Source organism: Ascaphus truei, unplaced genomic scaffold, assembly GCF_040206685.1.
Source record: "Ascaphus truei isolate aAscTru1 unplaced genomic scaffold, aAscTru1.hap1 HAP1_SCAFFOLD_625, whole genome shotgun sequence".
NCBI lineage: Eukaryota > Metazoa > Chordata > Amphibia > Anura > Ascaphidae > Ascaphus > Ascaphus truei.
This window is the reverse complement of record NW_027456958.1, coordinates 87,883-114,310: the sequence shown is the minus strand read 5'-3', so window position 1 is coordinate 114,310 and position 26,428 is coordinate 87,883. Positions and strand designations below refer to the sequence as shown.

Here is a 26,428-nt window from a genome sequence, read left to right as displayed (position 1 = left end):
GAATGGGGTATTAGCCCCAACGATGGTTGATTAGGGCTTGCAGGGGGGGTAGCGGGAGGGCTTAACCCCTTCATGACCGTAGCGGTATTAACTGCTACGGTCGTGAAGGGGTTAAGTGCACCCGCAACCCCCCCCCCCCGCAAGTCCTAAACTCACACCAAGGGCCAAATACCCCCCCTCACCCATCCCCACTACACACAAAAAAGCGGGCACTGTGGGTTAACCCCTTCATTGCCTTAGCGGCTATCCGCTATGGTAATGACGCAGCATTTCTGTATTTTTAATAATATTGAGCAGGAGCAGGGGGGGTCCCTGAGCATTAATTTCCCCCTGCCCCCCGAGATACACTTTAGGGGGTGCCGGTATCCCTCTGCTCTGCTTGGTTTACAGGCCGCGATCACGTTATCGGGCCCTTTAAACCAAGCAGAGGGATACCGGCACCCCCTAAAGGGGCCTGTATCTCGGGGAGCAGGGGGTCCCCAGACCTAAAACCAACGCGATTCAGCTCCGGAGACCCCCTGCACATCTACACTATCAATAAAATGTATTTCAAATCATTTTTAATGTGCCGATGTTTGCGCAGAGAGAGCAGCGGATCTCTCTCTGCTGCAAACACATCTCGCCCCCAGTATGTGCAGTAATTTACTGAACATGTACTGTAGAATAAATGCATAGTTTTATTTATTCGGGTTTATCACACAGTATACTGTTCGGCCGGAAAACATCAGCACACAGTACAGCACAATATTATCCATCGAAATCCCCCCATTAGCCGTTTTTTTTTCTGAGGAAAAACAAAATGAAAAGTTTTAATGTACAGTAATGGTCAGCCCCCTAAAGAAGTACCCAGCCAGCCCCACCAAAATAATATGGCAACAATACAGTACTCACCATACTATTTCCCATTCAGCTTGCGCCGGCGCCGGTCCACTGCCAGTACAGCTTTCTTCATCACCCACGTCGATAGTTAGCAGCGGGACTAGCCCACCTGTAGTCAGCAGGTGAGGCGGGAAATCGCTTAGGTACATGCAAGCTTCATCAAAACTGGCCGCGAAATCCGACTCTGTCTCAGGGTTGTCACTGACACTGGGACCGTCATTGGAAGCCGGTGCTGGTGCTGGTGCTGGTGCATTGCTTGGCAGGGACTGTCGCTTCTTAGTTGGTTTTAACACGACCCTTCGCCTTTTGCCGCCTACATGATCATAGATACGGGAAAAACCCTGTGACACACACCAATACCCTCCAACAAATTGGGGCTCAATACGGTGAAAACAGGGGTCACTACATAACCTTTTCCTTATTGCACGCTTCCACAAATGAGGAGTTGGCGAAAATTTGTAAAAGTCATAGTTTTCGATAAAATACTGATAAATTTGAACAACTGTTGCCATCTTATCCTCTGTTGCATTAATAGCGGCCCATATTAAATAAGCATAACTTCTGTCAGGTTTTTGGAACACGGGCTGCTGCACTTGGACACTCATGGTGAGTCTCTGGAGAATAGTGTACTGTAACTGAAACAGGTCTTTGTCTTTATTTAATACAGTATGTAAAGCCTAAATTGATACATTTTTGCAACTCTTCCTTCAGTCTCAAGGCCAAGGCCAAGTTACTGTACAATGGCACACTGTGGTACAGTATCTTTTTTAAACGAAACAACTGCAAGCCCACACATTACTGATTCGGCGCTTTACAAGTCATGAGTTTATGCCATCTGGTGGACACGCGAAGCATTGCAGCCTAGTAAATCCTTCTCATTATCATTTAACAGATCAGGCCCCCGTCAGCCAGGCATGAACCGTGGCTGGGAAGGCAAACGCAACGAAGCATGCAAGAGGTGAGCAGCGGCGGATTCCAGGTATCTGCCAGGTACAAACTGGGCATTTGCTCGAATAAAGTGTGTCGGTGCAGTACATATGAATTACCAATAAAATTCAAGTTGGAAAAAAAAAATGAATGTATTGATAAATTCCGGGTTAAGCCCATCTTGTTACCCCTGAAACCCTTGTGGTCCCTGGCAGCTGCATAGCACCATAAGCCATTTCCATGGGTTATAACATGTAAAATTTAAAGTGGCCCCTGTTTTTCCACTTTTCATGTTCACTTTATCCCAGACTCATGACACTTTCTGTGTGCAACTCTTATGTGGGAATTTTTGGTAGAAATGCAGTGGTTTTGTTTGCAGGAGTTTGGGGGACAAATATACCTGTAGTCAACTAATTATCCCCGGTGTGCAGGCATGATTTTCTTGTATGCGGGTTGAATTACACCGTGGCTGCCCTGTTTCCCCCAGACTCCAGGTTTTCAAGCTCAGATATCCCAACTCTATTTCCCTCATATATATATGGGTTTTTCCAAAGTATATCATGTATTTAAATATGGTTTATCATGGTTGTGCAATTTCTGTAAATGTCTATTCAGTCAGTACAGGCTCCATACAAGTTCCGGGAAGTCTGGATAGATATCGGAGTTCAAAGAGGAGAGAGGATGTGGGGTGTTATGTGGCTAGAGCATGGTGAAGTACTGTATCTGGAGAACAGAGACCCCCTGTGGGGAGGACACTCTGATCTGCCAGAGTCAGTTGAGCCTGCAGTAGGTGGCAATGGGTTGACTGGGGGAATCCAGAGAATATCAGTGTATTTCCCATTGGTCAAATCATATGTCCCACCCATTTGGGCAAGCTGAGCTGGCTTAACTTTCCCCCTCCTCTGATGTCAGCCAAAGAATGAGCCCCTCTTCCTAATAGGTAGTGGGAATTAATTCCCACACTCTGATTGGTTGTTCCTCCATGCTGAACATAGAACAGTGGAGGGTATGTAAGGAGGTAGCCGACTGAGAGAGCCATACCTTCAACTGGCTTGTGTCGATGAAGCTAGGTCAGGCTTTTCAAAGTTGCTCTGTTTGAAATTGTTGAGCAACTGGCTTTGTTTTGAAGCTAGGACAGTCTGCCCTGCAGGGACTAAGTCAGATGTGAAGTCAAAGTTCTGAGAATTGAACATAGCGGTCGCGGCTAGGATCTTTAGCCGAAAAGAGGACCAGGAAGCCCAGGTGTATATCTTGGTCAGGGTAAGCCTTCCGAAGCAGGCACCTATTTGAGCCTAGATTTCACTACCCAGACCCCCAGTAAGTGTGTATGTTGTCTCTATTTTGTGTATTCATTGTGTGCATGCGGGTTTACCCGAATAAACTTCATTTTTTTTTATTACCTTGTTTTGCCTAGTGATTGATCCCGGTATAAATATGTAAAAAGTCCTGATCTCCCATGACAAGATGGAAAAAAATAACGTTCCAAAGGGATCTTTAGGGCTACCAGTCGAGCAGAGTGAATCGTTGGACATATCAATGCTTTGAAGCACAATGTGGTTCATGGCCCTTCCCGAGAATATTCCACACTAGAAGTTATTATCATCAATCCTCAGACTCTAATCACTCTGATTTTTTAGAACGAGGATACTCACAACATCCCTCACCGATCATGACCAGTCTCACGGGAGACCAGCTGTATTATCACACTACCACTGGGATCACTATCACCAGACAGGGCACAATAGTTGAATAAACAAAAGTTTATTCTGGCAAGCCAGCAAACACACAAATCACACAATCACAGTATGACACTCACCAATTGGGCAATAATCTAGCCTCAGGCAGGTGCAGGAGCCTGCTTCGGAAGGCTTGGCATTAACGGCTTCTTCCCCGGCTTCTCTGTGCTCTTCTGCAAGCAACACTTTTAAAATAGCCCACCAGCCGTGACATCACTGTCTCCGATCCACTCTGCAAACTTGTATGGTACTGTGATCGGCTGTGCTCCTTACATAGGCCTAAGTCTCCTATCTTTTTTGCTGGAGCAGAGACCACCGGGCAATCAGAGCACAGATTGTGATGGTGCAGCCAATCATAGAATGAGTGCTTGTCCGGTTGCACCAATTAGGGCAGGTGTCCGGCTTATTGACTCTGGACTGCTTCTCGGGGTGTGAGCTGCTGGCGGGTGGGAAATTAGATCTGGGCAATGGAAATCATGCCTTCGGGGCTGAGACCCAGTAAAGGATCCCCTGGCTAGCCCAATTTCTCAGTGTCTCGGGGAACAAAGGCTCTGAACCGTCGATTACCAGTTCCTGGACCTGAATTACAGCCCTTCCCCACTCACCATTTTCCAGGTACTCAGCTGCTCCCAAGCTCTGTCACGGACAGACATTTCTCTGGATGCAGCCCAGCTAAGTGAATTACTGTGTCTGCATACAGATAAATGCTAGCAACACAAAGGACAATGCTGGATTATTAACTGTGTGGGGAAAACACAAACACAGGGAAAGACAGTGATTTTTTACAATCCCGGCTCCCCAAGACAGATAGTTTTCCCCCCTTGTAGATATCACACAGTGATTATCTCTTTTCTGGAAGAGATTTACACAAAACACATTGCACAAAGGCCAAAATGACCCTGACAGATGTGGCAATTAAATATGGATTTGTGTTAGCCTGCCTGGCTTAACTTTTATTATGTTAGGCTGGCTACCCCTACAGTCACAACCGGTCTAACGTGGAAAGAAATTATACCGGATAAGACACACACACACACACACACACACACACACACACACACTGACTGACACACACACACACACACACACACACACACACACACACACACACACACACACACACACACACACACACTGACTGACACATACACACACACTGACTGACACATACACACACACACACAATGACTGACACATACACACACACACACACACACTGACACACACACACACACACACACACACACACACACACACACACACACACTGACTGACACATACACACACACACACACACACACACACACTGACACACACACACACACACACACACACTGACACACACACACACACACACACACACACACTGACTGACACACACACACACACACACACACACACACACACACACACACTGACTGACACATACACACACACTGACTGACACATACACACACACACACAATGACTGACACATACACACACACACACACACTGACACACACACACACACACACACACACACACACACACACACACACACATACACACTCACTGACTGACGCACAAACTGACTGACTCACACACACACACACACTCACTGACTGACACACATACACACTCACTGACTGACACACACACACTGACTGACACACACACACGCACACACACACACACACACACACACACACACACACACACACACACACACACACACACTGACTAACACACACACACTGACTAACACACACTCACTGACTGACACACATACACTGACACACACACACTCACTGACTGACACACATACACACTCACTCACTGACTGACATACATACACACTCACTCACGGACTGACACACATAAACACTCACTCACACACCTACACACTCACTCACTGACTGACACACATACACACTCACTGACTGACACACATACACACTCACTCACTGACTGACACACATACACACTCACTGACTGACACACACACACACACACACACACACTCACACTCAATGACTGACACACATACACTGACTGACACACACACACTCACTGACTGACACACATACACACTCACTCACTGACACACACCTACACTGACTGACACACACACCTACACTGACTGACATACACTGACTGATACATACAGACTGACACACACACACCCCAGTGATGCGCCGAACAGCGCCCACAAGTGATGTGCCTACTCCCCCGCCCCCCCCCCCACCCTGTGAGCTGCCGAGCACCTCCCATGTTCCGTACCTCCGCTGGGGGGCTGGCTGCAGCAGGAAACACAGCCCACAGCTCCGCCGGGGGGAGGAAACTCAGACAGAGTTCTCCTTGTCCGCAGCTACGTCGTGGTGGGTGTAGGTCGCAGAGAGAGACATACACACCACAGACACACACACTGACTGACACACGCAGACACACACACACACTGACTGACACACGCAGAAACAAATAATTCAGTTACTATAAATATAGATGTGCAAATAGCTAAAACATGTGGTCAAACTTTTGTGTTTTGGAAGTCAAATTGTTTTGTGATTTTTAATTAAAAACATCACCATCACAAATAAAATTTATGTGACAAAAAACAAAGAAGTTTCACTTACTATGCGCGTGCTCAGCACACACAGCTTTTTTTTAACTTGATTTGGATTTGATGAAGTTATTTCGGAACTTGCTTTGGAAAGCATTATTTGTGCCTACCGGAGTACGCTCTTCTTTGGACATGGTAGGTACACAGGTTAACACACTTACCAACAGTATGACTACAAGCATTGATAATTATGTTATCATAACATACTTACCAGTATCATAACATCGTTACCAGGGGTGCTCGGCAACGGCTTCCCCAGCTGACAGGATATCTCCCCCTGGGCTGGCACCGCTCTGGCTGGGGAGGCAGCAAATGTGCATGGCCCGATCTCCGCCCCTGGATGCTGTTGCCTTTGTACTCTGCCCCTCTCCTCCCCCTCCAGACCCTGCAGTTACCATTTTATTTTGAAATGCTGGCTGAACAAAGGGTTTCTCAGCCCTGCATGTCCAGAGATGTTAAATGCATTTATTTATTCCCTGGGCATGCAAGCTGGAAAAATACAATTACCCAGTCTCCACGACCATGAAACCTGGTTAGGCTGGTTCCACAGGGAGTTTGTAGACAATAGAGGATGGGGATGGGCAAGCCTCCAATCTCACAGGCGTCGGTCCGAAGAGCAAAGTCATTGTCTGTCCAGACAGAGGCCAGAGGGAACACAGAAGAATTCTGCTGCCAGTGCTCAAGGGCCAAAGCGTAGAATGTCTTATTCTTAGAACATAATGGCACACATCTGCAGCATATAACTATCACTCTAAACAAGCGGATTAAGCGGACCCAGTGGAGCAGGCTGGGGGGAGGGGTAAGGTGAGGTGACGCTAAGAGGCGCCGACCATCCAGAGAACAGCCAGGCTGACGCTAAGTCACCCACCATCTCCTCTGCCAATGATAATACCTGCTGTCATGCTGCTTGATCCGGTGTAGCCAAAGAGATAAAGTTGAAGCACCGTTGAGTGAATGCCTGCAGTGATGTGTGTCCTGGAATCCACGTGCAACCAGCAAAGGTACCGGAACAGCCAAACGAAGAAGCGGTGCACTGAGGTAAGTAGAGAACAACACAAAGCTCTAACAAAAAAACGACTAATTTATTGAAAAAAAGGGAACAAACATCATGAAGCTAGGAACCTCTTACGCGTTTCATCCCGCAAGGGACTTTGTCAAAGAGTGAGTGGTGAACCTGCCTGTTCTGTTCTGACTGACAGATTAAATCTGTCAGTGGTGATATTGGATACCGAGGCTTGAGCCTCATTACTCCAAGTTCTCTTGTTGAGTATATTCTCGCACACTTTAGAAAGCTTCTTGATCTGTGTTACTTGCCACAGTTGAGTTAGTTTCACAGGGTCAGCGCTGTGATGGATCGTTGGTAGCGGTCAAATGGGTTTGCAGAGATCGCAGCAAGCTTCTTGATCAGCGGATTTGAGTTCTGGTCCAGTTCCTTGTAGAATTTCTCGTTGAGCTTCTTTAGATGTTCATCCAACATCTCGATACCCAGTTCCCTATGAAGGTCTGCTATTCTTGTAGGAAGTGGTGCGTTGGACGCAATCCGCAGCGCCTTGTTCTGTAGTTTTTGATGAGATGATCTGAGCCGTTGGTGGCAGCCACTCCACACCGGGGAGGCGTATGTCATTGTGGGTCTATTGATCGCCTTGATCACGTTGACTTTGCTCCGGATGGGCATGGTCCTTGTCTTCAGCAGGGGGTACAGTGCTGCCAGCTTGGCTGTTGCCTTCTGTTGAGTCTTCTCAATTTGGTTTCTCCAGCTTAACTTGCTATCTAGGATTACCCCTATGTAACAGCTGTTTGGCTCCCATTTGATTGCCTCTCCGTTGAGGCTGATTGGCGGGTGTGTCTTGATCTTCCTTTTGGTAAACAGTGTAGCTGTGGTCTTGCTGGAGTTCAGTCCTACTTGCCAGTCGCTGTACCATGTTGATAGCATGTCTAGTGCTTTCTGGATGTTCTTAGCTACTTCTTTCTCGCTGAAGGACTGGGAGATGACTGCCACATCATCTGCGTAGTGTGCCAGTTGAGTCTTGTGGAGGTCTGCGGGGATGTCATTCATGAAGAGGTTGAACAGGAATGGTCCCAGGACTGATCCCTGCGGCACGCCTGCGCAGATGGGGCGTGAGTGGTGAACTATCTCATACACCTCTATATACCACCAGCTTGACTGTGATAGGTCAATAATAAATTGATTTAGAACGGCAACTCCTATATGCAGCTGTAGGTTAATTAATGACACTGCCGTTCCATCTATACAAGCATAGTGGTGTGTAGAAGGGGAGAGAAGGATAACAACATACAAGTGTATACATAGTACATATATAACAACAAATAAACAACTTATTGCAAAACTACTGTAAAATAGTATAAACAGTAGTAGCAAAAGATCATTTAAAACCAACATTCAAGCAACATAGATGAAAACAAGGAATGGATTAGAATATAAAGAAATTATATAATAAAGAAAGATAAACGACAGGTAAAAAATATATATTATATGACAATAAGCAATATTGAAAAGTATATTATAACCACTCAACATAATAAAAGAATTATAATAATCATAAATAATAACCTGTCTTATATCAATATAAATGAAAGAAATAAAAATAAGAAATTGTCAAAAATGAAAACAATAATAAAGAAGCTAAATATAAAAATAAATATATTAATAATAGAAATATAGCATATCATAAATATACTGATAATAAAGTATATGGTGAGCAACAGCATATATCTAAATGACATTATAACAACACCAGAGAAGCAAAAAGCAGAAGCAAGCAAAAACTTAAACATATTTCTTTAGTTAGACTAGGAAATGTTTAAGCTCCCAATCGGTATTAATACCGTAGGGATGCAATGTATTCATGATATAGATTCAGTGCCCAGACAGAGGCACCTATCTCACCAAGAGATAGTGAGCTGGCACTGAGAACAGGAGGGAGGGAGGCGCTGTTCTCATTGTCTGGCTCATAATTCCCACCTTCCTTGCCTCAGCCTCCCTGTCACACCCTCAGACCGGATTGGCCAACATAGATGAGCCCTCATTCTGTGATTGGCTCCCCATTCAGCATCAATGCTGGGATTGGTCGTTGCCCCGTTCTCCATGATTTTCCATTGAGAACTGCAACCTAGAAAAGCAGCGACCAATTTGAGTTCCACAAGCCTCTCCTGGGTTGGCGTGAAGATAGACTAAGCGGGGGGCTCTGAGGATGTGCCAGAGACACCTGAAGTCGAGGCTGCTTGTACGCCAAGCTGGAGATTTGAAGTTACCTTTCACAACTTGCATCCAGCGGTGCTTGGAAACTCATGACCTACGGCAAAAGTGGAATCTGCTCCGTTAAAGTCATGTTGGTGGCGTCGGCCGAAATTAATACCCGTTTATTTGTTTATCTCTGTGTCCTCTCTGGTGCTTGATCCCACAAAAGAGTCCCGGTCTCTTGGCAGAACACATTAGAAATAAAGCATTCCATTTACATGGGATGCAAGGTGCAACCAGGCATGCAAAAAACACCCTGTATCTCAGGGGCCTTGGAGCCAGATGAACCCAAGTGACAGGGCGTAACCTTTATTAACCGGTCCCTGGGCCTCATTCCATCACAAGCATAGATAAGGTCTCTGTACTTAGGGAGGAGCCTAAGTAGACGCCGGCCTGTTTACACATTCAGCTACCTGTGTGGAAGCGGAAGCGGTGACGTCACCGCGCTGACACCGGAGCATCGCGAGATACACGTGGCTACCGGCAAGGACTGCCAGGGACTGGTGTTTGCTGCTGGACAGCCGGGTCGGGCGCTCCTATTGATTTTAAATCTCACTGTGTCTGTGAGTATATGTCTGTTTTGTGCATTGGAGGTATTAAAAGGTTTTTAGGTATTGCGCAATCCTCTGCCCCCTTTTTTATCCCTGGTTGGAGTTGCATATACAGGAATACGGGAGTGGACACAGATGACAACACCTGGAGAAAAAGATTCTATCTGAGCCTATCCGAAGACGGCGCACCTCGTGGGGTTTGTGCTGTGCCTGAAAACGCTGGGACTTGGAAAATCACAGATTCTCCCCACTGCATGCTGTCTGCTTTGCATCTAGTAAGTAGGTACGGTTGAAGCTGTATATGGGGGAATTCATTTGATGAAACAATACTGCGCAATGTTTTGTCCATGGTTTTTATCATACACCACAGGATAACAGTCTGCAGCAAAAAAGAAAAAAACTCCTCCCGTTTTTCTTCACAAATCTTGGGAACTGAGTCCATTTACCACTCAAACATCTGAAAGGAAGGACTCCACTCTCATCACTTATATCCTTTATTTTTATGGACATTGCTTTTTATAGTAATATTCACAAATATATTGTACACTTTGCGCCAGGTTATTTTCTATATTTCTATATTCACTATTGCATCCAGCGGTGCTTGGAAACTCATGACCTGCGGCAAAAGTAGAATCTGCTCCGTTAAAGTCATGTTGGTGGCGTCGGACGAAATTAATACCCGTTTATTTGTTTATCTCTGTGTCCTCTCTGGTGCTTGATCCCACAAAAGAGTCCCGGTCTCTTGACAGAACACATTAGAAATAAAGCATTCCATTTACATGGGATGCAAGGTGCAACCAGGCATGCAAAAAAAACCTGTATCTCAGGGGCCTTGGAGCCAGATGAACCCAAGTGACAGGGCTTAACCTTTATTAACCGGTCCCTGGGCCTCATTCCATCACAAGCATAGCTAAGGTCTCTGTACATGCAGGGCTGAGAAACCCTTTGTGCAGCTCGCATGTCGAGAGAACTGGCAAATACTGTGACTCGAGGTGAAGAGCGGTGCAGGAATACAAGGGGGAGTGACCGTGGGAGAAGATCAGACCAGGGGGCAATCAACCCAAAAAGCAGAACATTTTGTCATCCATCCAAATATCCGGACGCCGAGCCCAGCATGGGACATCCTGTCAGCCAAGGAAGCCATTGTTGGGCCCCGTTGGTGGATGCTGCTCCCATTGGCCAATTCATATTTCTTTCCGCTGCCCTTTAATTTGCAATCACCCATTTCAAGCCCTGATTGGCCAGTTCAGACAAGACCATGTGTCCTGAATGGCTCCTGTGCATCATTCATGCTGTGATTGGCCGCAGCCCTGTTTGCCATGATTTGCTAGGGAAGCGTGAAATCTATGAAATGGGAACCCAATCAGTTTCAGATCTTATTCTGATCCTAACGTGGTGATAGATTAAGCTGTGCCCCCTGAGACTGTGCCAGAGACACTCAAAAATTAGATTGTAAGCTCCTCGGAGCAGGGACTCCTCTTCCTAAATGTAACGTTTGTCTGAAGCACTTATTCCCTTGACCAGTTATTTATATATTATGTGTTATTTATATGATTACCACGTGTATTACTAATGGGAATTGCTATGTACATTAATGGTGCTATACAAATAAAGACATAGGGGGTCATGCACTAAGCTCCGTTAAGTCATTTTTAGAGCGCAAAGTGCTCTTAGAACCTGATGTTACGCTGAACACGATGCACTAAGCCACGCAAACAGGCACTTTGCGCTCTAAAACTGACTTTTTTCAGGAAATATTTCAAAGTCCAACTTTGTTTGCGTTAAATTCTGCCCTTAAGCGGGATGCACTAAGCTACGTAACCTTAGCGTACGCGAAAGTTGCGTTCAACAGAACACGTCAGCTCAAGGTAGACGCAAAAAAAGCTGGACTTTGAAAAATTTCTTGCTCTACATTTCTGCATGCGCAAAACCCATACAACAGGCCGGCGGGTGTCCCCGAGAGACCCCACGGGGGTCCCCCAGAGAGATCGGGGTCGCGCGGGTGTCCCCGGCTTACCCCGCGAGAGTCCCGGGGTACCCGCGGGCCTGCGGTACCAATGTTGTGCTTACAAAAATAGTAAACATTATTTCTAACTAAATACACCCCCCTAACACATACAGTACAATAATGTGCAAAATAACTATTATTCAGATATGGATAATAGATTATTTGCCCATTATTAAATACTGCATTAGCATACATAAATAAAGTAAATAAATACAGTTATACTTACCACAACAACAGGTCTCTCTGTCCTCCGTTGAAAGAAAGCATACAGAATATACATAATAAAGACATTCTAATGGCCCCTAACCCCTTAATCACCTTAGCGTTTACTAACCGCTATAGTCATTAAGGGGTTAACCCAGCCTGCCCCGATACACACCCGGGAGGCCTAAGCACCCACCCTGAACTGACTATACCCACCCTGTACCCATTGAGTAGTATAGTGGTACATCATACCCATATAATAATAATAATATGGGCATGATAAGCCTCTATAGCACTCAACGGGCACCCTAATTACAATACATTAATGCACCAGATACACAATAATAAAACCTAACTCCAAAAAAACATACTTCACTAAATAAAAACAGTAGCCAGCTAATCCAATGAATACAAGCAATAACAACATCAACAATGAATTAATTAAACCATTAACCAATCAAAACAATTAATTCCTAAACCAACTCAAAATGAATAGTAACACTAACCAATCAAGCCAATTAATTACTACAACATTAATGAATGTAAACATTAAAAGACAAAGAAATACATTCAAACACTATCTGAAATAACAATTAAATGCATTAGCTAACATAATACAACATTAACTACAAATGAAAACCAATCGCAAACATTTTATTAGCATTAAGCAGGAAAAAAAAAAAACAATGACATCCACATAAGAAACTGACATAAAAAAAACCAACAGCAATAACAAGCCACAAATGCCCCCCAAATATTGTCATAATAATGTATTAATCTGTACCTTAAAGGGGTACAGATTAATATATCATCAGTCAATGTGCCTCCCCCAAAAAATAAAAAAACACATCCAATGTAGAAACCTGTTAAAATAGACATTTACAAACATTGAATATATTACTTACCATTAGAAGCGGTGCCCCTCCGACTCCCGGGGTAACAGGAAGCTCACGTACCTTGAAGGCCTCAAACAGCATCCGATGCCATCGCCATGAAGATGCGGCTCAGGTACCCAAATCTTCATTTTTCTTTCTTTAATCACCTTCTTCTATCTTCATCTGTCACCATTTCTTGATATTCTTTTTCTTCTATCTTCATCTGTCAATCCAAAAAGAAACCATGGTAAATCCCAACCGATGTTGTCTCGTCGTCCTCTTGGGCTCAAACGAGGCGTCACGGCCTTAAATGGGGCTGTGACGTCACATTTAGCCTCAAAAGGGTTAACAGCCACCTGATTGGCTGTTAAACAAATGTTCCGACTTTATTTTTTTTTTTTTTACATGACATCACTTAAAGGGAATGATGCCAGCCAATCAGAATGGCTGTGCTTCATTTGCCTTTAAGATGATTTCACTAAATCCAAGATGGCTGGTGTCACATGGTATCACACGGCGTCCACACTCTGATTGGCTGAAATACCATGTAACGCCGGCTTTGTGACGTCATCTTAAAGGCAAATGAAGCACAGCCATTCTGATTGGCTGGCATCATTCCCTTAAAGTGACGTCATGTAACAAAAAAAAAAAATTATAGTCAGAACATGGTTTTAACAGCCAATCAGGTGACTGTTAACCATTTTGAGGCTAAATGTGACATTACAAGCCGTATTTAAGGCCGTGACGCCTCATTTGAGCCGAAGAAGACGACGAGACAACAACGGTTGGGATTCACCATGGGGTTTTTTGGACTGACAGATGAAGATAGAAGATAAAGAAGATCAAGACATGGTGACAGAAGAAGATAGAAGAAGGTGATTAAAGAAAGAAAAAAGAAGATTTGGGTACCTGATCCGGATCTTCATGGCAATGGCATCGGATGCTGTTTGAGGCCTTCAAGGTACGTGAGCTTCCTGTTACCCCGGGAGTCGGAGGGGCACCGCTTCTAATGGTAAGTACTATATTGAATGTTTGTAAATGTCTATTTTTACAGGTTTCTTCATTGGATGTGTTTTTTTTATTTTTGGGGGAGGCACATTGACTGATAATATATTAATCTGTACCACTTTAAGGTACAGATGATTACATTATTATGACAATATTTGGGGGGCATTTGTGGCTTGGTATTGCTGTTGGTTGTTTTAATTTCAATTTCTTATGTGGATGTGATTGTTTATTTTTTTCCTGCTTAATGCTAATAAAATGTTTGCGATTGGTGTTCGTTTGTAGTTAATGTTGTGTTATATTAGCTAATGCATTTTATGGTTATTTCAGATATTGTTTGAATTTATTTCTTTGTCTTTTAATGTTTACATTCATTAATGTTGTAGTAATTCATTGGTTTGATTGGTTAATGCTACTATTCATTTTGAGTTGGTTTAGGAATTAATTGGTTTCATTGGTTAATGGTTTAATTAATTCATTGTTCATGTTGTTTATTGCTTGTATTCATTGGCTTAGCTGGCTACTGTTTTTATTTACATTATTTAGGTATGCTAATGCAGTGTTTAATAATGGGCAAATAATCTTTTATCCATATGTGGATAATAGTTATTTTGCACATTACTGTACTGTATGGGTTTGGGCGGAGAGTTGTGTATTGATGTTTGTTAAATCTTTTTTTAATATACATGTGTTTCATAGTGTAGATGTGCAGGTGGTCTCCGGAGCTGACCCGCGTTGGTTTTATGTCCGGTGACCCCCTGCTTCCTGAGATACAGGCACCTTTATGGGGTGCCGGTATCCCCTGCAGTTTCAAGCTTCCACGTCACGTGACCGGGACATTTAAATGCTGCAGGGGATACCGGCACCCCATAACGGGGCCTGTATCTCCTGAAGTAGGGGGTCCTCGGACCTGAAACCAATGCGGTTCAGCTCCGGAGACCCCCTGCTCATGTACACTATTATTAAAATGATTTTAATTAGTGTATGATCGCTTGTGTAACAGCCTTGCATGGAGATGGCAAATCACCATGCAAATGTTACATGCAGCTTTTTTTTCTATCAGCTAGCATATGGATGGAAGTTTAAGAATGCTAGCAGGGGGGAAAAAAGCAACACGTACGCTGTGGGTGTTTTGAGCACATACGTTAAAAAATGGGCTCAAGGCCTTAGTGAAACGCGTCCCCGGCCTCACTTTTTAACGGACATGCTATTTTTTAACATTAGAACACAAACCCATTGAGCTTAGTGCATAGCCCCCATACAATACAATGAGGCTGGAGCTTTTCAGGCTTTTCATTCTCTCCCTTCATTTACATTTCACAAAACAATCTAACAGCTGTTTAGATTACAGATATTCAAAGACATACTAACATATGTTTTAGAAATATAAACTATATTTTAAACATGATAGAAGTTAGACGATATGTAGCAAGCTGTGCAAAAAAAATCAGTATAATAAGGCAGAACTATGCTTATAGGAGATCATGTTAATATGGATATTAAGTTAAAGGTGACACTGTATGCATATATGTGTGTTTATTTCCCAGAATCCATAGCTGCAGTGGAAACATGGTATAACACAAGATAATGGTGATATGCCAGGTTACAGACAATATACTATATACAATATTTCCTCTACAGAGGAGAGTAGAAAGATATGCAGATTGATACATTGAATCAAACACTGAATGTTTTCAATTTAGAGAGATACCTTCCCCCTGAGATTATTATTGTAGATTGGTTGCAACATATATCACTGTTACACTAGTTTGTAAGAGTAGCTAATGATAGCAATTGTATAGGAGATAGTTACTTAGTAGGATTGGTTAGTGGAGATTGTGACACATTTGAGCACTAAGTAGTTATTTGCATAGAAAATGATCACACTAGTGTTATTAACTTGGTCGCTTGAGCACCTGTTTAGGTAAAAGTAATCACCATGTTGGTTTAGGCACATAATAATAATAATAATAATAATAATAATAATAATAATAATAATAATAATAATAATGATGATGGTATTGTTGTTATTGTTATTATTATTATTATTATTATTATTATTATTATTATTATTATTATTATTATTATTATATGTTAGATTTCATTCACTGAGGTTGTCACAAACAACGTATTAATTTTATTTTACTTATTTCTGTGGGGAAAAAAATTATGGTCTCCAAAAAATTAGAGAATTGAATGTATTGATTCCAATACATATGTAATGCATTTTATCTATAAATAATAAAAGAACAAAACAGCATTGGATACGTTATAGATAATATATTAATTAGAGGAGGTGAACTATTGGAGAAAAACAACTGTTTTTCTCTTCACCACTTAAAGTAAAGATTGGTAGGTTCATGTGTAATGTTTGTTCATAGTAATAGTGTGACAAGTATTAAAAGTGAAGGCTTATTAAGAATGGGATATTGAGTGCAGCTTTGGGGAAAATATCTCTTCAATTTGTAGTTACAAATAACTAACTGACTTATTCAGGATACATAAGAAATCTATAGTTTAAAAAAGAATGAACAGTATGAGAAGATACATTAATTAATAAAAAAAAAACATATTGAAACAATGGAAATATATCCTTATCCAGATCTGCCTAAATGGTGAAATAGTTTGACAAGCATTGGAAAAAAGATGCAAAAACACAGCAACAATTAATGCATAATTAAATAGTCATCTTACATGCTAATATTGTATCTGAACAATAAAAAACAAGTCTTGATATAGTTCAGCTTCTGTTTAAATGTATTAGATAGTGTGTATTTACATTGGTAATTTTAATATTTCATATGCAGTGATATAGTTCAATAAATAAGGAATGAGGATACGTTTAATAGATATCTTTAAATACAGGCCCCTGTTCAGTCTAGTTATATTACTCTAACATCAGATGTTCATCTTTATTTAGAAAATACACAATACATTATGGAATATTTAATTTGTGCTTAAACTATAACACATTGTGTATACACATATACAGACTTGGTATTTTAATTAAAAGCAAACTACTGTGACTGGAGCATTAGAGGGAAGCCAAAGAGCCCGGTTAGGAGCTGATCAGATCACACAGAGCAGTGACAGCGAGAAGACATTTAGGGAAGCCCCATTTATAGCGCAGCACTGCCACCGTGTGGTGCTCTGGGAACTGCAGGCATTAAGGAAACGAGCCGCGCGGTTCCGCTTCTTTGTGTCTCTGTGTTCGGGTTTATAATAATAACACAATGTGAACATTAGAAGAAGAGGAACCAAGAAAGTCCCATTGAAGCAATGATCTGGGAAAGAAAACCCCTCATATTACATTTCACCGATTAAAGATCATTTGAATACTTGGTATAAGTACATGTTCCATGTCAGAGAGCTCTGTGCTGTATCTGTGCAAAAACTAATGTTATCACATTAAATCTTTTTAATTGTCCCACTTACAAGCACTAAATAAATAATAACTTTATTAGGACGATATCGGTCTGAGGCGGGATTTTTGAACATCGCAACGGCTTTCACAGAACCAATCAGAGCGAAGGGCGGGACCAAAGCAGCCAATCACAGCGATCTGCAGTCCATAAATACGCAGCTGCAGCGGTTTTTTTCTTTAGATAACGCAACTTGCAGATAAGCTGGCAAATGGCAAAGCACCAGGAAGTGACGGAATTACCAACCTGGCCATCAAGAAGCTTCCGCCGGCAGCCATGGAATGCCTCACAGAAATCTTCAATGCATGCATGCGGCTCCAGCACTTTCCTCAATCCTGGAAGGAAGCCAAGGTCATTGTATTTCCAAAGCCTGGAAAACCACGGAGGGATCCTGCAAACTACCGTCCGATAAGCCTGCTCTCTGGACTGTCGAAACTCCTGGAGAAAGTTATTCTTACGCGCCTCCGCCACTTTGCCTCTGGTAAAAACATTCTACTAAAGGAGCAATTTGGATTCCGGAAGGACCACTCAACCAACCATCAGCTGCTGCGAGTCGTTGACATAATAAGCCATGGGTTCAACATCCACAAATCAACTGGAGTTGTCTTCTTGGACGTGGCCAAAGCGTTTGACAGAGTTTGGCATGAAGGACTACTGCACAAAATGATCAACCTGAAATTCCCAAACTACCTGATTAAGCTGACTGCAAGCTACTTGCGGGAGCGCACATTCCACGTGGCTGTGCGAGAAGAGCTCTCAACAACACGCCCCATCCGCGCTGGCGTGCCACAGGGATCAGTCCTGGGACCTTTCCTTTTCAACCTCTTCATGAATGACATCCCCACAGACCTCCACAAGACTCAACTGGCACTCTACGCAGACGATGTGGCAGTCATCTCCCAGTCCTTCAGAGAGAAAGAAGTAGCTAAGAACATCCAGAAAGCACTAGACATGCTATCAACATGGTACAGCGACTGGCAAGTAGGACTGAACTCCAGCAAGACTACAGCTACACTGTTTACCAAAAAGAGGATCAAGGCACACCCGCCAATCACCCTCAACGGAGAGGCTGTCAAATGGGAGCCAAACAGCTCTTACCTAGGTGTAATCCTAGATAGCAAACTAAGCTGGAGAAACCACATTGAGAAGATTCAACAGAAGGCAACAACCAAGCTGGCAGCACTGTACCCTCTGCTGAAGACAAGGACCATGCCCATCAAGAGCAAAGTCAATGTGATCAAGGCGATCATTAGACCCACAATGACATACGCCTCCCCGGTGTGGAGTGGTTGCCACCAACATCAAAGATCATCTCTCCAAAAATTACAGAACAAGGCGCTGCGGATTGCGTCCAACGCTCCACTTCCTACAAGAATAGCAGACCTTCATAGGGAACTGGGTATCGAGATGTTAGATGAACATCTAAAGAAGCTCAACAAGAAATTCTACAAGGAACTGGACCAGAACTCAAACCCGCTGATCAAGAAGCTTGCTGCGATCTCTGCAAACCCATTTGACCGCTACCCACGACCCATCACAGCGCTGAACCTGTGAAACCAACTCAACTGTGGCAAGTAACACAGATCAAGAAGCTTCCTAAAGAGTGCGACAATACACTCAACAAGAGAACTTGGAGTAATGAGGCTCAAGCCTCGGTATCCAATATCACCACTGACAGATTTAATCTGTCAGTCAGAACAGAACGGTCAGTTTTTTTCTTTATTAGTTCCTGACCGGAGACGCGCACTGACACAGCAGCACAGGATGGCCCGGACCAAACAGACCGCCCGGAAATCCACCGGAGGGAAGGCTCCCCGTAAGCAGCTAGCGACCAAGGCTGCCAGAAAGAGCGCACCGGCCACCGGCGGAGTGAAGAAGCCTCACCGCTACCGGCCCGGTACTGTGGCTCTCAGGGAGATCCGCCGCTACCAGAAGTCCACCGAGCTGCTCATCCGCAAGCTGCCCTTCCAGCGCCTGGTCCGGGAGATCGCCCAGGACTTCAAGACTGACCTGCGCTTCCAGAGCTCGGCTGTCATGGCTCTGCAGGAGGCCAGCGAGGCTTATCTGGTGGGGCTCTTCGAGGACACCAACCTGTGCGCTATCCACGCCAAGAGGGTCACCATCATGCCCAAGGACATCCAGCTGGCCCGCAGGATCAGAGGGGAGAGAGCTTAGGCCGGCTGCACCCTGACTTCGTTTACACCCGAAAAACAAAGGCTCTTTTAAGAGCCACCACATTTTCAATGAAATTGCCTGATCAATATGAACACACGGATACTGATCTCAATATAGAGAATTAAAGAAGTGTGTTATCCTTGTACCAACATATGTACTTGATGTGTGACAATTTAGATAAACGCACCTTCAATATTTGTGTATTCTTTGTTATGTGATATATTGACTTGCATGCATAGTCACCATTTCATGCTGTATATGGGTGCACGTAAAGACAAACCTGTAAATGTCCCCCCTCCCATGTGCCACTGGTGATCAAACTGAAGTGTTATGGAATAGCGTGTGCTTCATGCTTTCAATGTGAAAAACACTCTTTTTAATAACATGGTGATAAATACGTTTTTCTGATGTAAACTACACTTTTTTAATTTTATATAAACCGTGTATATGATTATGTAGACACAAACAAAACCATAATGTCACCTAATGTCAGTTTGTCTGAAAAAAAAAATTATTCGTTAAATAGGTTAGGGACTACAAACTTACACATGCACCTTACAGTGCTCGCAGTATCAATTCATATACACTTATGCTCTGGCAGTGTAACACAAACCCCTGCATGGGATAAGTTGGAGAAACATTCCCAGTTACACATTATGTGCACAGCTCTCTATGTGGGGTTGTGGTGGCTCTTAAAAGAGCCTTTGTGTTTGTAAGAGGCTGAAGTTCTCGGTCTCACTTCTTAGGAGCTGCCGCCCTCTTGGGCTTTGCTGCTTTGGGCTTTGCTGCCTTGGCCTTAGCTGGACTCTTAGCAGCTTTTGGCTTCGCAGCCTTTTTAGCCGCCGGGCTCTTCACAGCCTTCCTGGGCTTGGCAGCTTTAGACTTCTTCGGGCTTTTTGCTGGCTTCTTGGCGGCCGCCGGTTTCTTGACCTTTTTGGGGCTTTTCTTCACTCCCGCCGGAGCCTTTTTGGGTTTCTTGGGGGACTTGGCGGGTTTCTTTGCCACTGGCTTCTTGGGTTTCCCCACATCCTTTTTCTTGGCCGCCTTCTCCTTGCTCTCCAGCTGCTTCTTATTCAGCTTGAACGATCCGGAGGCTCCGCTCCCTTTCAGCTGGATCAGGGTTTCCTTGCTCACCAAACCCTTGAGAGCCAGCTTCAGGCGGCTGTTATTCTTCTCCACATCGTAGCCTCCTGCAGCCAGAGCCTTCTTCAGAGCGGACAGGGAGACCCCGCTGCGCTCCTTAGAGGCGGACACAGCTCTCACTATCAGATCGGACGCGCTGGGACCGGACTTTGCTGGGCGGCTTTTCGAGGCTCCGGCCGCTTTCTTCGGCTGCTTCTTCTTGGCGGCGCTTTCAGCTGGAGGAGGAGGAGCAGGAGCGGTCTCGGCCATTGCAGCTGCAGGTAAAATCCCCAACACACTGACAAAGTTATACTGGGGGCGGGGACCTGCCGGGACTTATATAGAGAGCCTGCTGCTCTGTGATTGGTTAGTTATCGGAGTGAGCTTCTCTTTCATTGGGTATAATCACTAAGCCCCGCCCCTGACTCTCATCCTCCCGGATCACAAACACTGCTCTGACTTTGTGTTTCTGAGGCTGCAAGAAAAGGGCATTTTATCCCCTAATTATTACTAACATCCCCCCTTCTTGCATGCAATTTATAAGGAATTATATTCTCTTCACTGCTGTATCATTTTTCTGCTGGGAAAGTACAAACACAATTAGGAATAATGGGTGAAAGTTCGGCTCTGTAGCCTGGGATTTGCCAGATTTCATTCATATCTGTCTATTTCTGTCACTTTTACTTTGCTCAGACTAAATGTGCAACCTCCATCCTCATACAGTGACACTAAGGACATATTATTCTACAGTATCAGTTTAAAATAATGTGCATATAAATATATAAACATGGTCTGGGGATTCACTATATATGTACAAGTAGCACAATAATTCCTGTGCAGTGTACATTGCTATGTCATGTTTTTCCATTTCCCCAGTACTAAGCTCTGTATTATTCCATTGTCAGTTATGAATATTGGTTATTAAATGGGAGATTCGAAAAGATTTGTATTCCATCTGTTCTGCAAATGAATAGTTTAGAATGATATGTATGTAACATTATGTTTTCTAAAAACAAAATCATAGTAACATACACATCATGTGAATGACAGTAAATATATTTTAATAATGTAATAATCAAACATCTATTTTGTTTAAGCTTTTAATACAATTGGGAAGTGTTAAAAATATGTTTATTTGTCGGTTACAAAATATATATATATATATATATATATATATATGATATTAATGGAAGATTAGGTTATTAGTCACCCTGTGTGTTACATAACTATGTAATGTCACTATTAGCACTATGTATAGTAACTGACATGTTTTGTGACCATTGTCACCAGAGACCAGAACTTTTAACATCTTTACATCAGGATCACTATCACCAGAAAATAATAATATAATAATAAAAATAATAGTACGTTCTTGTATAGCGCTGCTAGTTTTATGTAGCACTTTACAGGGACATTTTGCAGACACAGTCCCTGCCCCGTGGAGCTTACAATCTATTTTGTTGGAGCCAGAGACACAGGGAGATAAAGTGACTTGCCCAAGGTCACAAGTAGTTGACACTAGGAGTTGAACCAGGCTTCAAACTCACTCTCAATGCCAGTGTGTTTTACTCAGTGTTTACTCACTGAGCCACTCCTTCTCCCGAATGACACACTAGTTGAATAAACAAAAGTTTATTCTGGCAAGCCAGAAAACACACAACACACATGTGACGGTAGGGGTAGCCAGCCTCACATAATAAGGTAAAGCCTGGCTGGCTTCCCCTAACACCGTGTTTAAAGGCCGCCTCATTTGGCCTGTGTATAATGTATTGTGTGTAAACCCCTTCCAGAAAAGAGCTAATCACTGATACACTCACTTTCTGGGAGTAAGTCACTAGCCTCAACAAGGTGCAGGGCCTGCTTCCGGAAGGCTTATCCTGACCGCTTCTGGTATCGTTGTTCGCAGAGCTTCTCTCAGCTGTGTCTCCGTAAAACTCCCACTTGCTCCGCTGACCGGGCTTCTCTGGCGCTTCTCAGCTGAGATCAGTGCTTGTGTATGCTCTTTAACACAAAGCACTTTTAAAAAGCCTGCCAGCGCGTCTCCGATCGCCTCCATAGGTTGTCTGGTTCCCTACACCGGCCTCACTCCTTACATAGCCCCTGCTGGATATCCTTAACATGGAGCAGGGGCCCTTGACCAATCACAACATGTATTGTGACATTGCCGCCAAACACAGGATGAGCGCTCGCCCTGCTGCACAAATGGGGGAAGGGGATCAGCTTAAGTGCTCAAGACCAACCCTGCAATAGGTCCCCCCCGGTCAGCCCCAAATATCCCGCTGGGAAGGCGCCACCAGGTCTGCGGGAAACAATTGGCTCTAGCCCAGTGAAAGGCGGACCCCGGACCTAATTTCAAGCCCTTTCCTGCTCACCATTTTTTTTCACCATGAGCCTTAATGGTCCCCAGGCCTGAGCCTGGGGTGGGCATGCTTTCCCCGGATGGGGAACACTGACAGCCCTTGTGCTCTCTTGTCCTCCCAGCACAAGACTGACTAAATGTGATACTGTGAGGATTCACCGTTCTGCTGCTCCTGCCCCTTTAACCCTCACTTGCCCATTGGACTACCATAACACTCAAGAGTGGCAAACTGGGGTGGAACTTACGCACGGTGCTCGGGTTCCCTGCAGTCCCCTTCGGTCTCTGGGCATGGGGCGCGTTTTTGCTCCTCCTGTCTTGATGCGCAGCGCGCATGCGTGGTACACGGTCTTCCCTGTGGTCTGCGGTCTCCGCCCCTCTGTCCCGCCCCCGTCCTGGCATCACCCCTATGCAGCGTGGTTACGCCCCTCACTCCGCCTCTACCTCAGCGGGTCCTGCCTCTGGTACCCGGCCCTGTCCTGATATCACTGTTATGCGGCGCAGTTGCGCCCCTCCTCTATCTCCACGGGTCTCGCCTCTGGTTTCCGCCCTCATGGTGGGGCGGGTGTCGTGGCGCACGATGACAGCGCATGACCAGGTCACCTACGGGTTTTGCGGGGGGCATGCTGACGCGGTAGCTATTGGCTTTGTAATAGGACACACCTGCATGATCCAGCAGCCTATCCTGTCCGCACGTCTGCTTCCTGGTTGCCTCCCATTGGTGGGAGGTCCTATAAATATGCTCTCAGAGCTCCCAGTCATTGCCGAGCATAACCTCTGTTTGTGTGACGCTGCACTCATCACCTAGTTCCTGTCTGCCTGAACCCTGCTGCCTGACCCTGCATGGATACTACTCTGTGATGCTCTCCTGCACTGACCCTGGATTTGGAACCACGGCGACGCCACTCTCTCCTGCACTGACCCTTGCTTGGCTCCACGACGACTCTACGCTATACAACCCTGACCCTGGCTACGTACCCCAACAATCCGCTGCTCTATACTCCAAGATTCGCAAGTACCTCACTTACCCTGTCTTCTGTTACCCTGATCCGGCCTGTACGACTGTCCTATACTCTAGATGTGCCTTCGTGGGTGTGGTTGGCGTTCTATAAAAATCCCTACCTCAGCCCCACGGTCACGCCTCGTTTGTAGTGAGCTACGGGTTACAGATACTCCCACTTGGAAGTCTCTGCAAGGGGCGGGCTCATGGACTGTACCCATCTTGGATAGGCTTACACAGGCCATGAGTCACCACCTTACCTCCTTCACTTACAAGTGTAATGGGGGGTCACTGGCTCATAGATTAAATAGAGACTTGCATAATAGATACACTATGTGGGAAAGAGAGGTATTATGGGACATACCCTGTTACACTGGATAGGGGTAGTTTGGGCAGTTAACACGCAGGTGGCCCAGCCAGTTACACAAGGAGCACTGGCCCTCGTGGGCAACCTCCATCGGCTCTACTTCAACAACCCAGGTTTTTGACTTCTTCCCCCTGGTTTGGTGGCCTGGGGAGGGTCAGCTACCTTAGGTCCTTTGACCGCCAGCACTGGAGTAAGGGAAAGGAAACACTTTTCCAACTGTGGTCGTGTGGCCACTGTAACGATGGACGGAACGTATCAACAATTTTATATTTTAGGGAAATAGATTGAGCACACAAGTTGAGCAAAATAAACTGACATTTATTTCCTTAATAGACAGACACACGACAACCTTAGAATATACTTGACAAAACACTTACTGAGGAAGAGAATGGGATAGAATGTCCAGAAGTAAAACAAAGCACCAGAATATTGTCTTTTAAAATGCTGTCCTTTTGCAAGGGGCGAAAATTGCCAGCCCAAAAAGTCTGTGAATATTGCAAAGTTCTTTCTGGTCCATTGGGGTTCGTTAGATAACCCCCAGCACTAACGGAATCCTGAAGAAGAGTTATGTCCTTGGTTCTGATGTAATTAACTTGTTGCGTTAGGGAATCGTTGCTGCTGCTCTTATCCGCTTGTAGAAGCAAAGTGGAAATTTGTTCACATTGTAAAAGAGAGACGAAAGACAACGGGGATAGCTTAGGGAGCATGTATATAGGGTCGGCTAGCATATCTATAACATACCCGCCCAATCTGCTTCGTGGGAACCTCCATCCCACCAATCTCCATCTTGCCCCCAGTTTGCAGATGGGCACTACAGGGATTTCCAGTTGAAACAGCGCCTGTTCAACTCTGACACCTGGGCTGCTTACCATATGGGTGCTCCCCTTTTTACCTGGCTTCTCCCAGGCTAGGAGTTGGACCCAAGGTGTGAACTAGCCCAGATGACTAACAGGATCTCCTGGTCAGCGAGCATCCCGGCTAATTCACACTTGGCGGCTCTGGGGCTTTCTTCCGCAACACTTCCCTAGACCCATAGTCATTGCCCTAACAGGGGGTCTCTGAAGTTTGCAGAAGGAAGTGCCCCCAGCTCATCGGTGTAAAACATGTGGTTACTGGTTGCATTACAAAGGCAAGTAGAAAAAGCCTCATCCTGCCTGTACATTTAAAACTGCAGCCAGATAGGCACTTTATCAAAAATATATGTTCTATTTGTCCTAAAGTCATCACTGGAGTTATCGACATTCGGCCGTGCCTGGGATGTCTGCCAGCAAGTAGGCAAGCCAGGTGACAGTGCGAAGGCTCCCCTTAGACAGCCACCGGGGCTAGGTAAGCCCTTCCAGCACAAGGCTGTTCAGTGGGCCGGCGGCATTCACTTTCTGTAGCCCATCGCTGGGAGTCCTGGAGAGCCGGATCCTGCCTGATGTCCTTGGAGAAGCAAGGCAGGGAAGCTCAGTGTAGCATGTGGGACGCTGATGTGGTAGTGGTTGTGGCCACTACTTGTGGGGCTAAGCACCCGGAGACCGAGACCCTCAAGACTATCTCAGAGGCGGACCTCAACCCTCTAAGGCTTGCCCCAGTTGCCATTCCTACTATGGCATATAATTGTGAGGCTCTGTTTGCCATGTTGGGTCAAGGCGCAATGGCAGACCATAACCTACAGTTAACCTAAATACTGGGAGGCATTGTCAGACCTTCTCCTGCCCTATCCCAGACCCCGAAATGAGGCCCCAGTACCTCCCTGGGGTCTGATAATTTATAAATAACATACCTCCCCACACACCACATTTCTCACCATTGTGTCCAGTAATTTTGGACAAGACACATGGCAACCCTAGTGCTGGCAAGCCAAGTACTTCCAGAAGCTGACTCTACATGAGACACTAAGCCGAGGTGGAATCAGCCATGAGCCAGAGGGGCTGAACGAGAGATTGACCGAGACA

General features: G+C 44.7%; 2 protein-coding genes across 2 annotated transcripts; one reads left to right on the top strand and one right to left on the bottom strand.

The window, feature by feature from the left end:
- Nucleotides 1-19,232: 19,232 nt before the first annotated feature.
- Nucleotides 19,233-20,057, top strand: LOC142485708 (histone H3). The gene has a single exon (XM_075584512.1). The coding sequence runs from the start codon at nt 19,233-19,235 to the stop codon at nt 19,641-19,643; it is 411 nt and encodes a 136-aa protein (XP_075440627.1). The 3' UTR covers nt 19,644-20,057.
- A 160-nt stretch (nt 20,058-20,217) lies between these two features.
- LOC142485709 (histone H1-like) lies at nt 20,218-21,061 on the bottom strand. The gene has a single exon (XM_075584513.1). The coding sequence runs from the start codon at nt 21,033-21,035 to the stop codon at nt 20,379-20,381; it is 657 nt and encodes a 218-aa protein (XP_075440628.1). The 5' UTR covers nt 21,036-21,061; the 3' UTR covers nt 20,218-20,378.
- Nucleotides 21,062-26,428: the final 5,367 nt, after the last annotated feature.

What these genes read in the sequence shown, in the direction of transcription:
- LOC142485708 (XM_075584512.1), top strand. Translation starts at nt 19,233, where the DNA reads ATGGCCCGGACCAAACAGACCGCCCGGAAATCCACCGGAGGGAAGGCT.
- LOC142485709 (XM_075584513.1), bottom strand. Translation starts at nt 21,035, where the DNA reads ATGGCCGAGACCGCTCCTGCTCCTCCTCCTCCAGCTGAAAGCGCCGCC.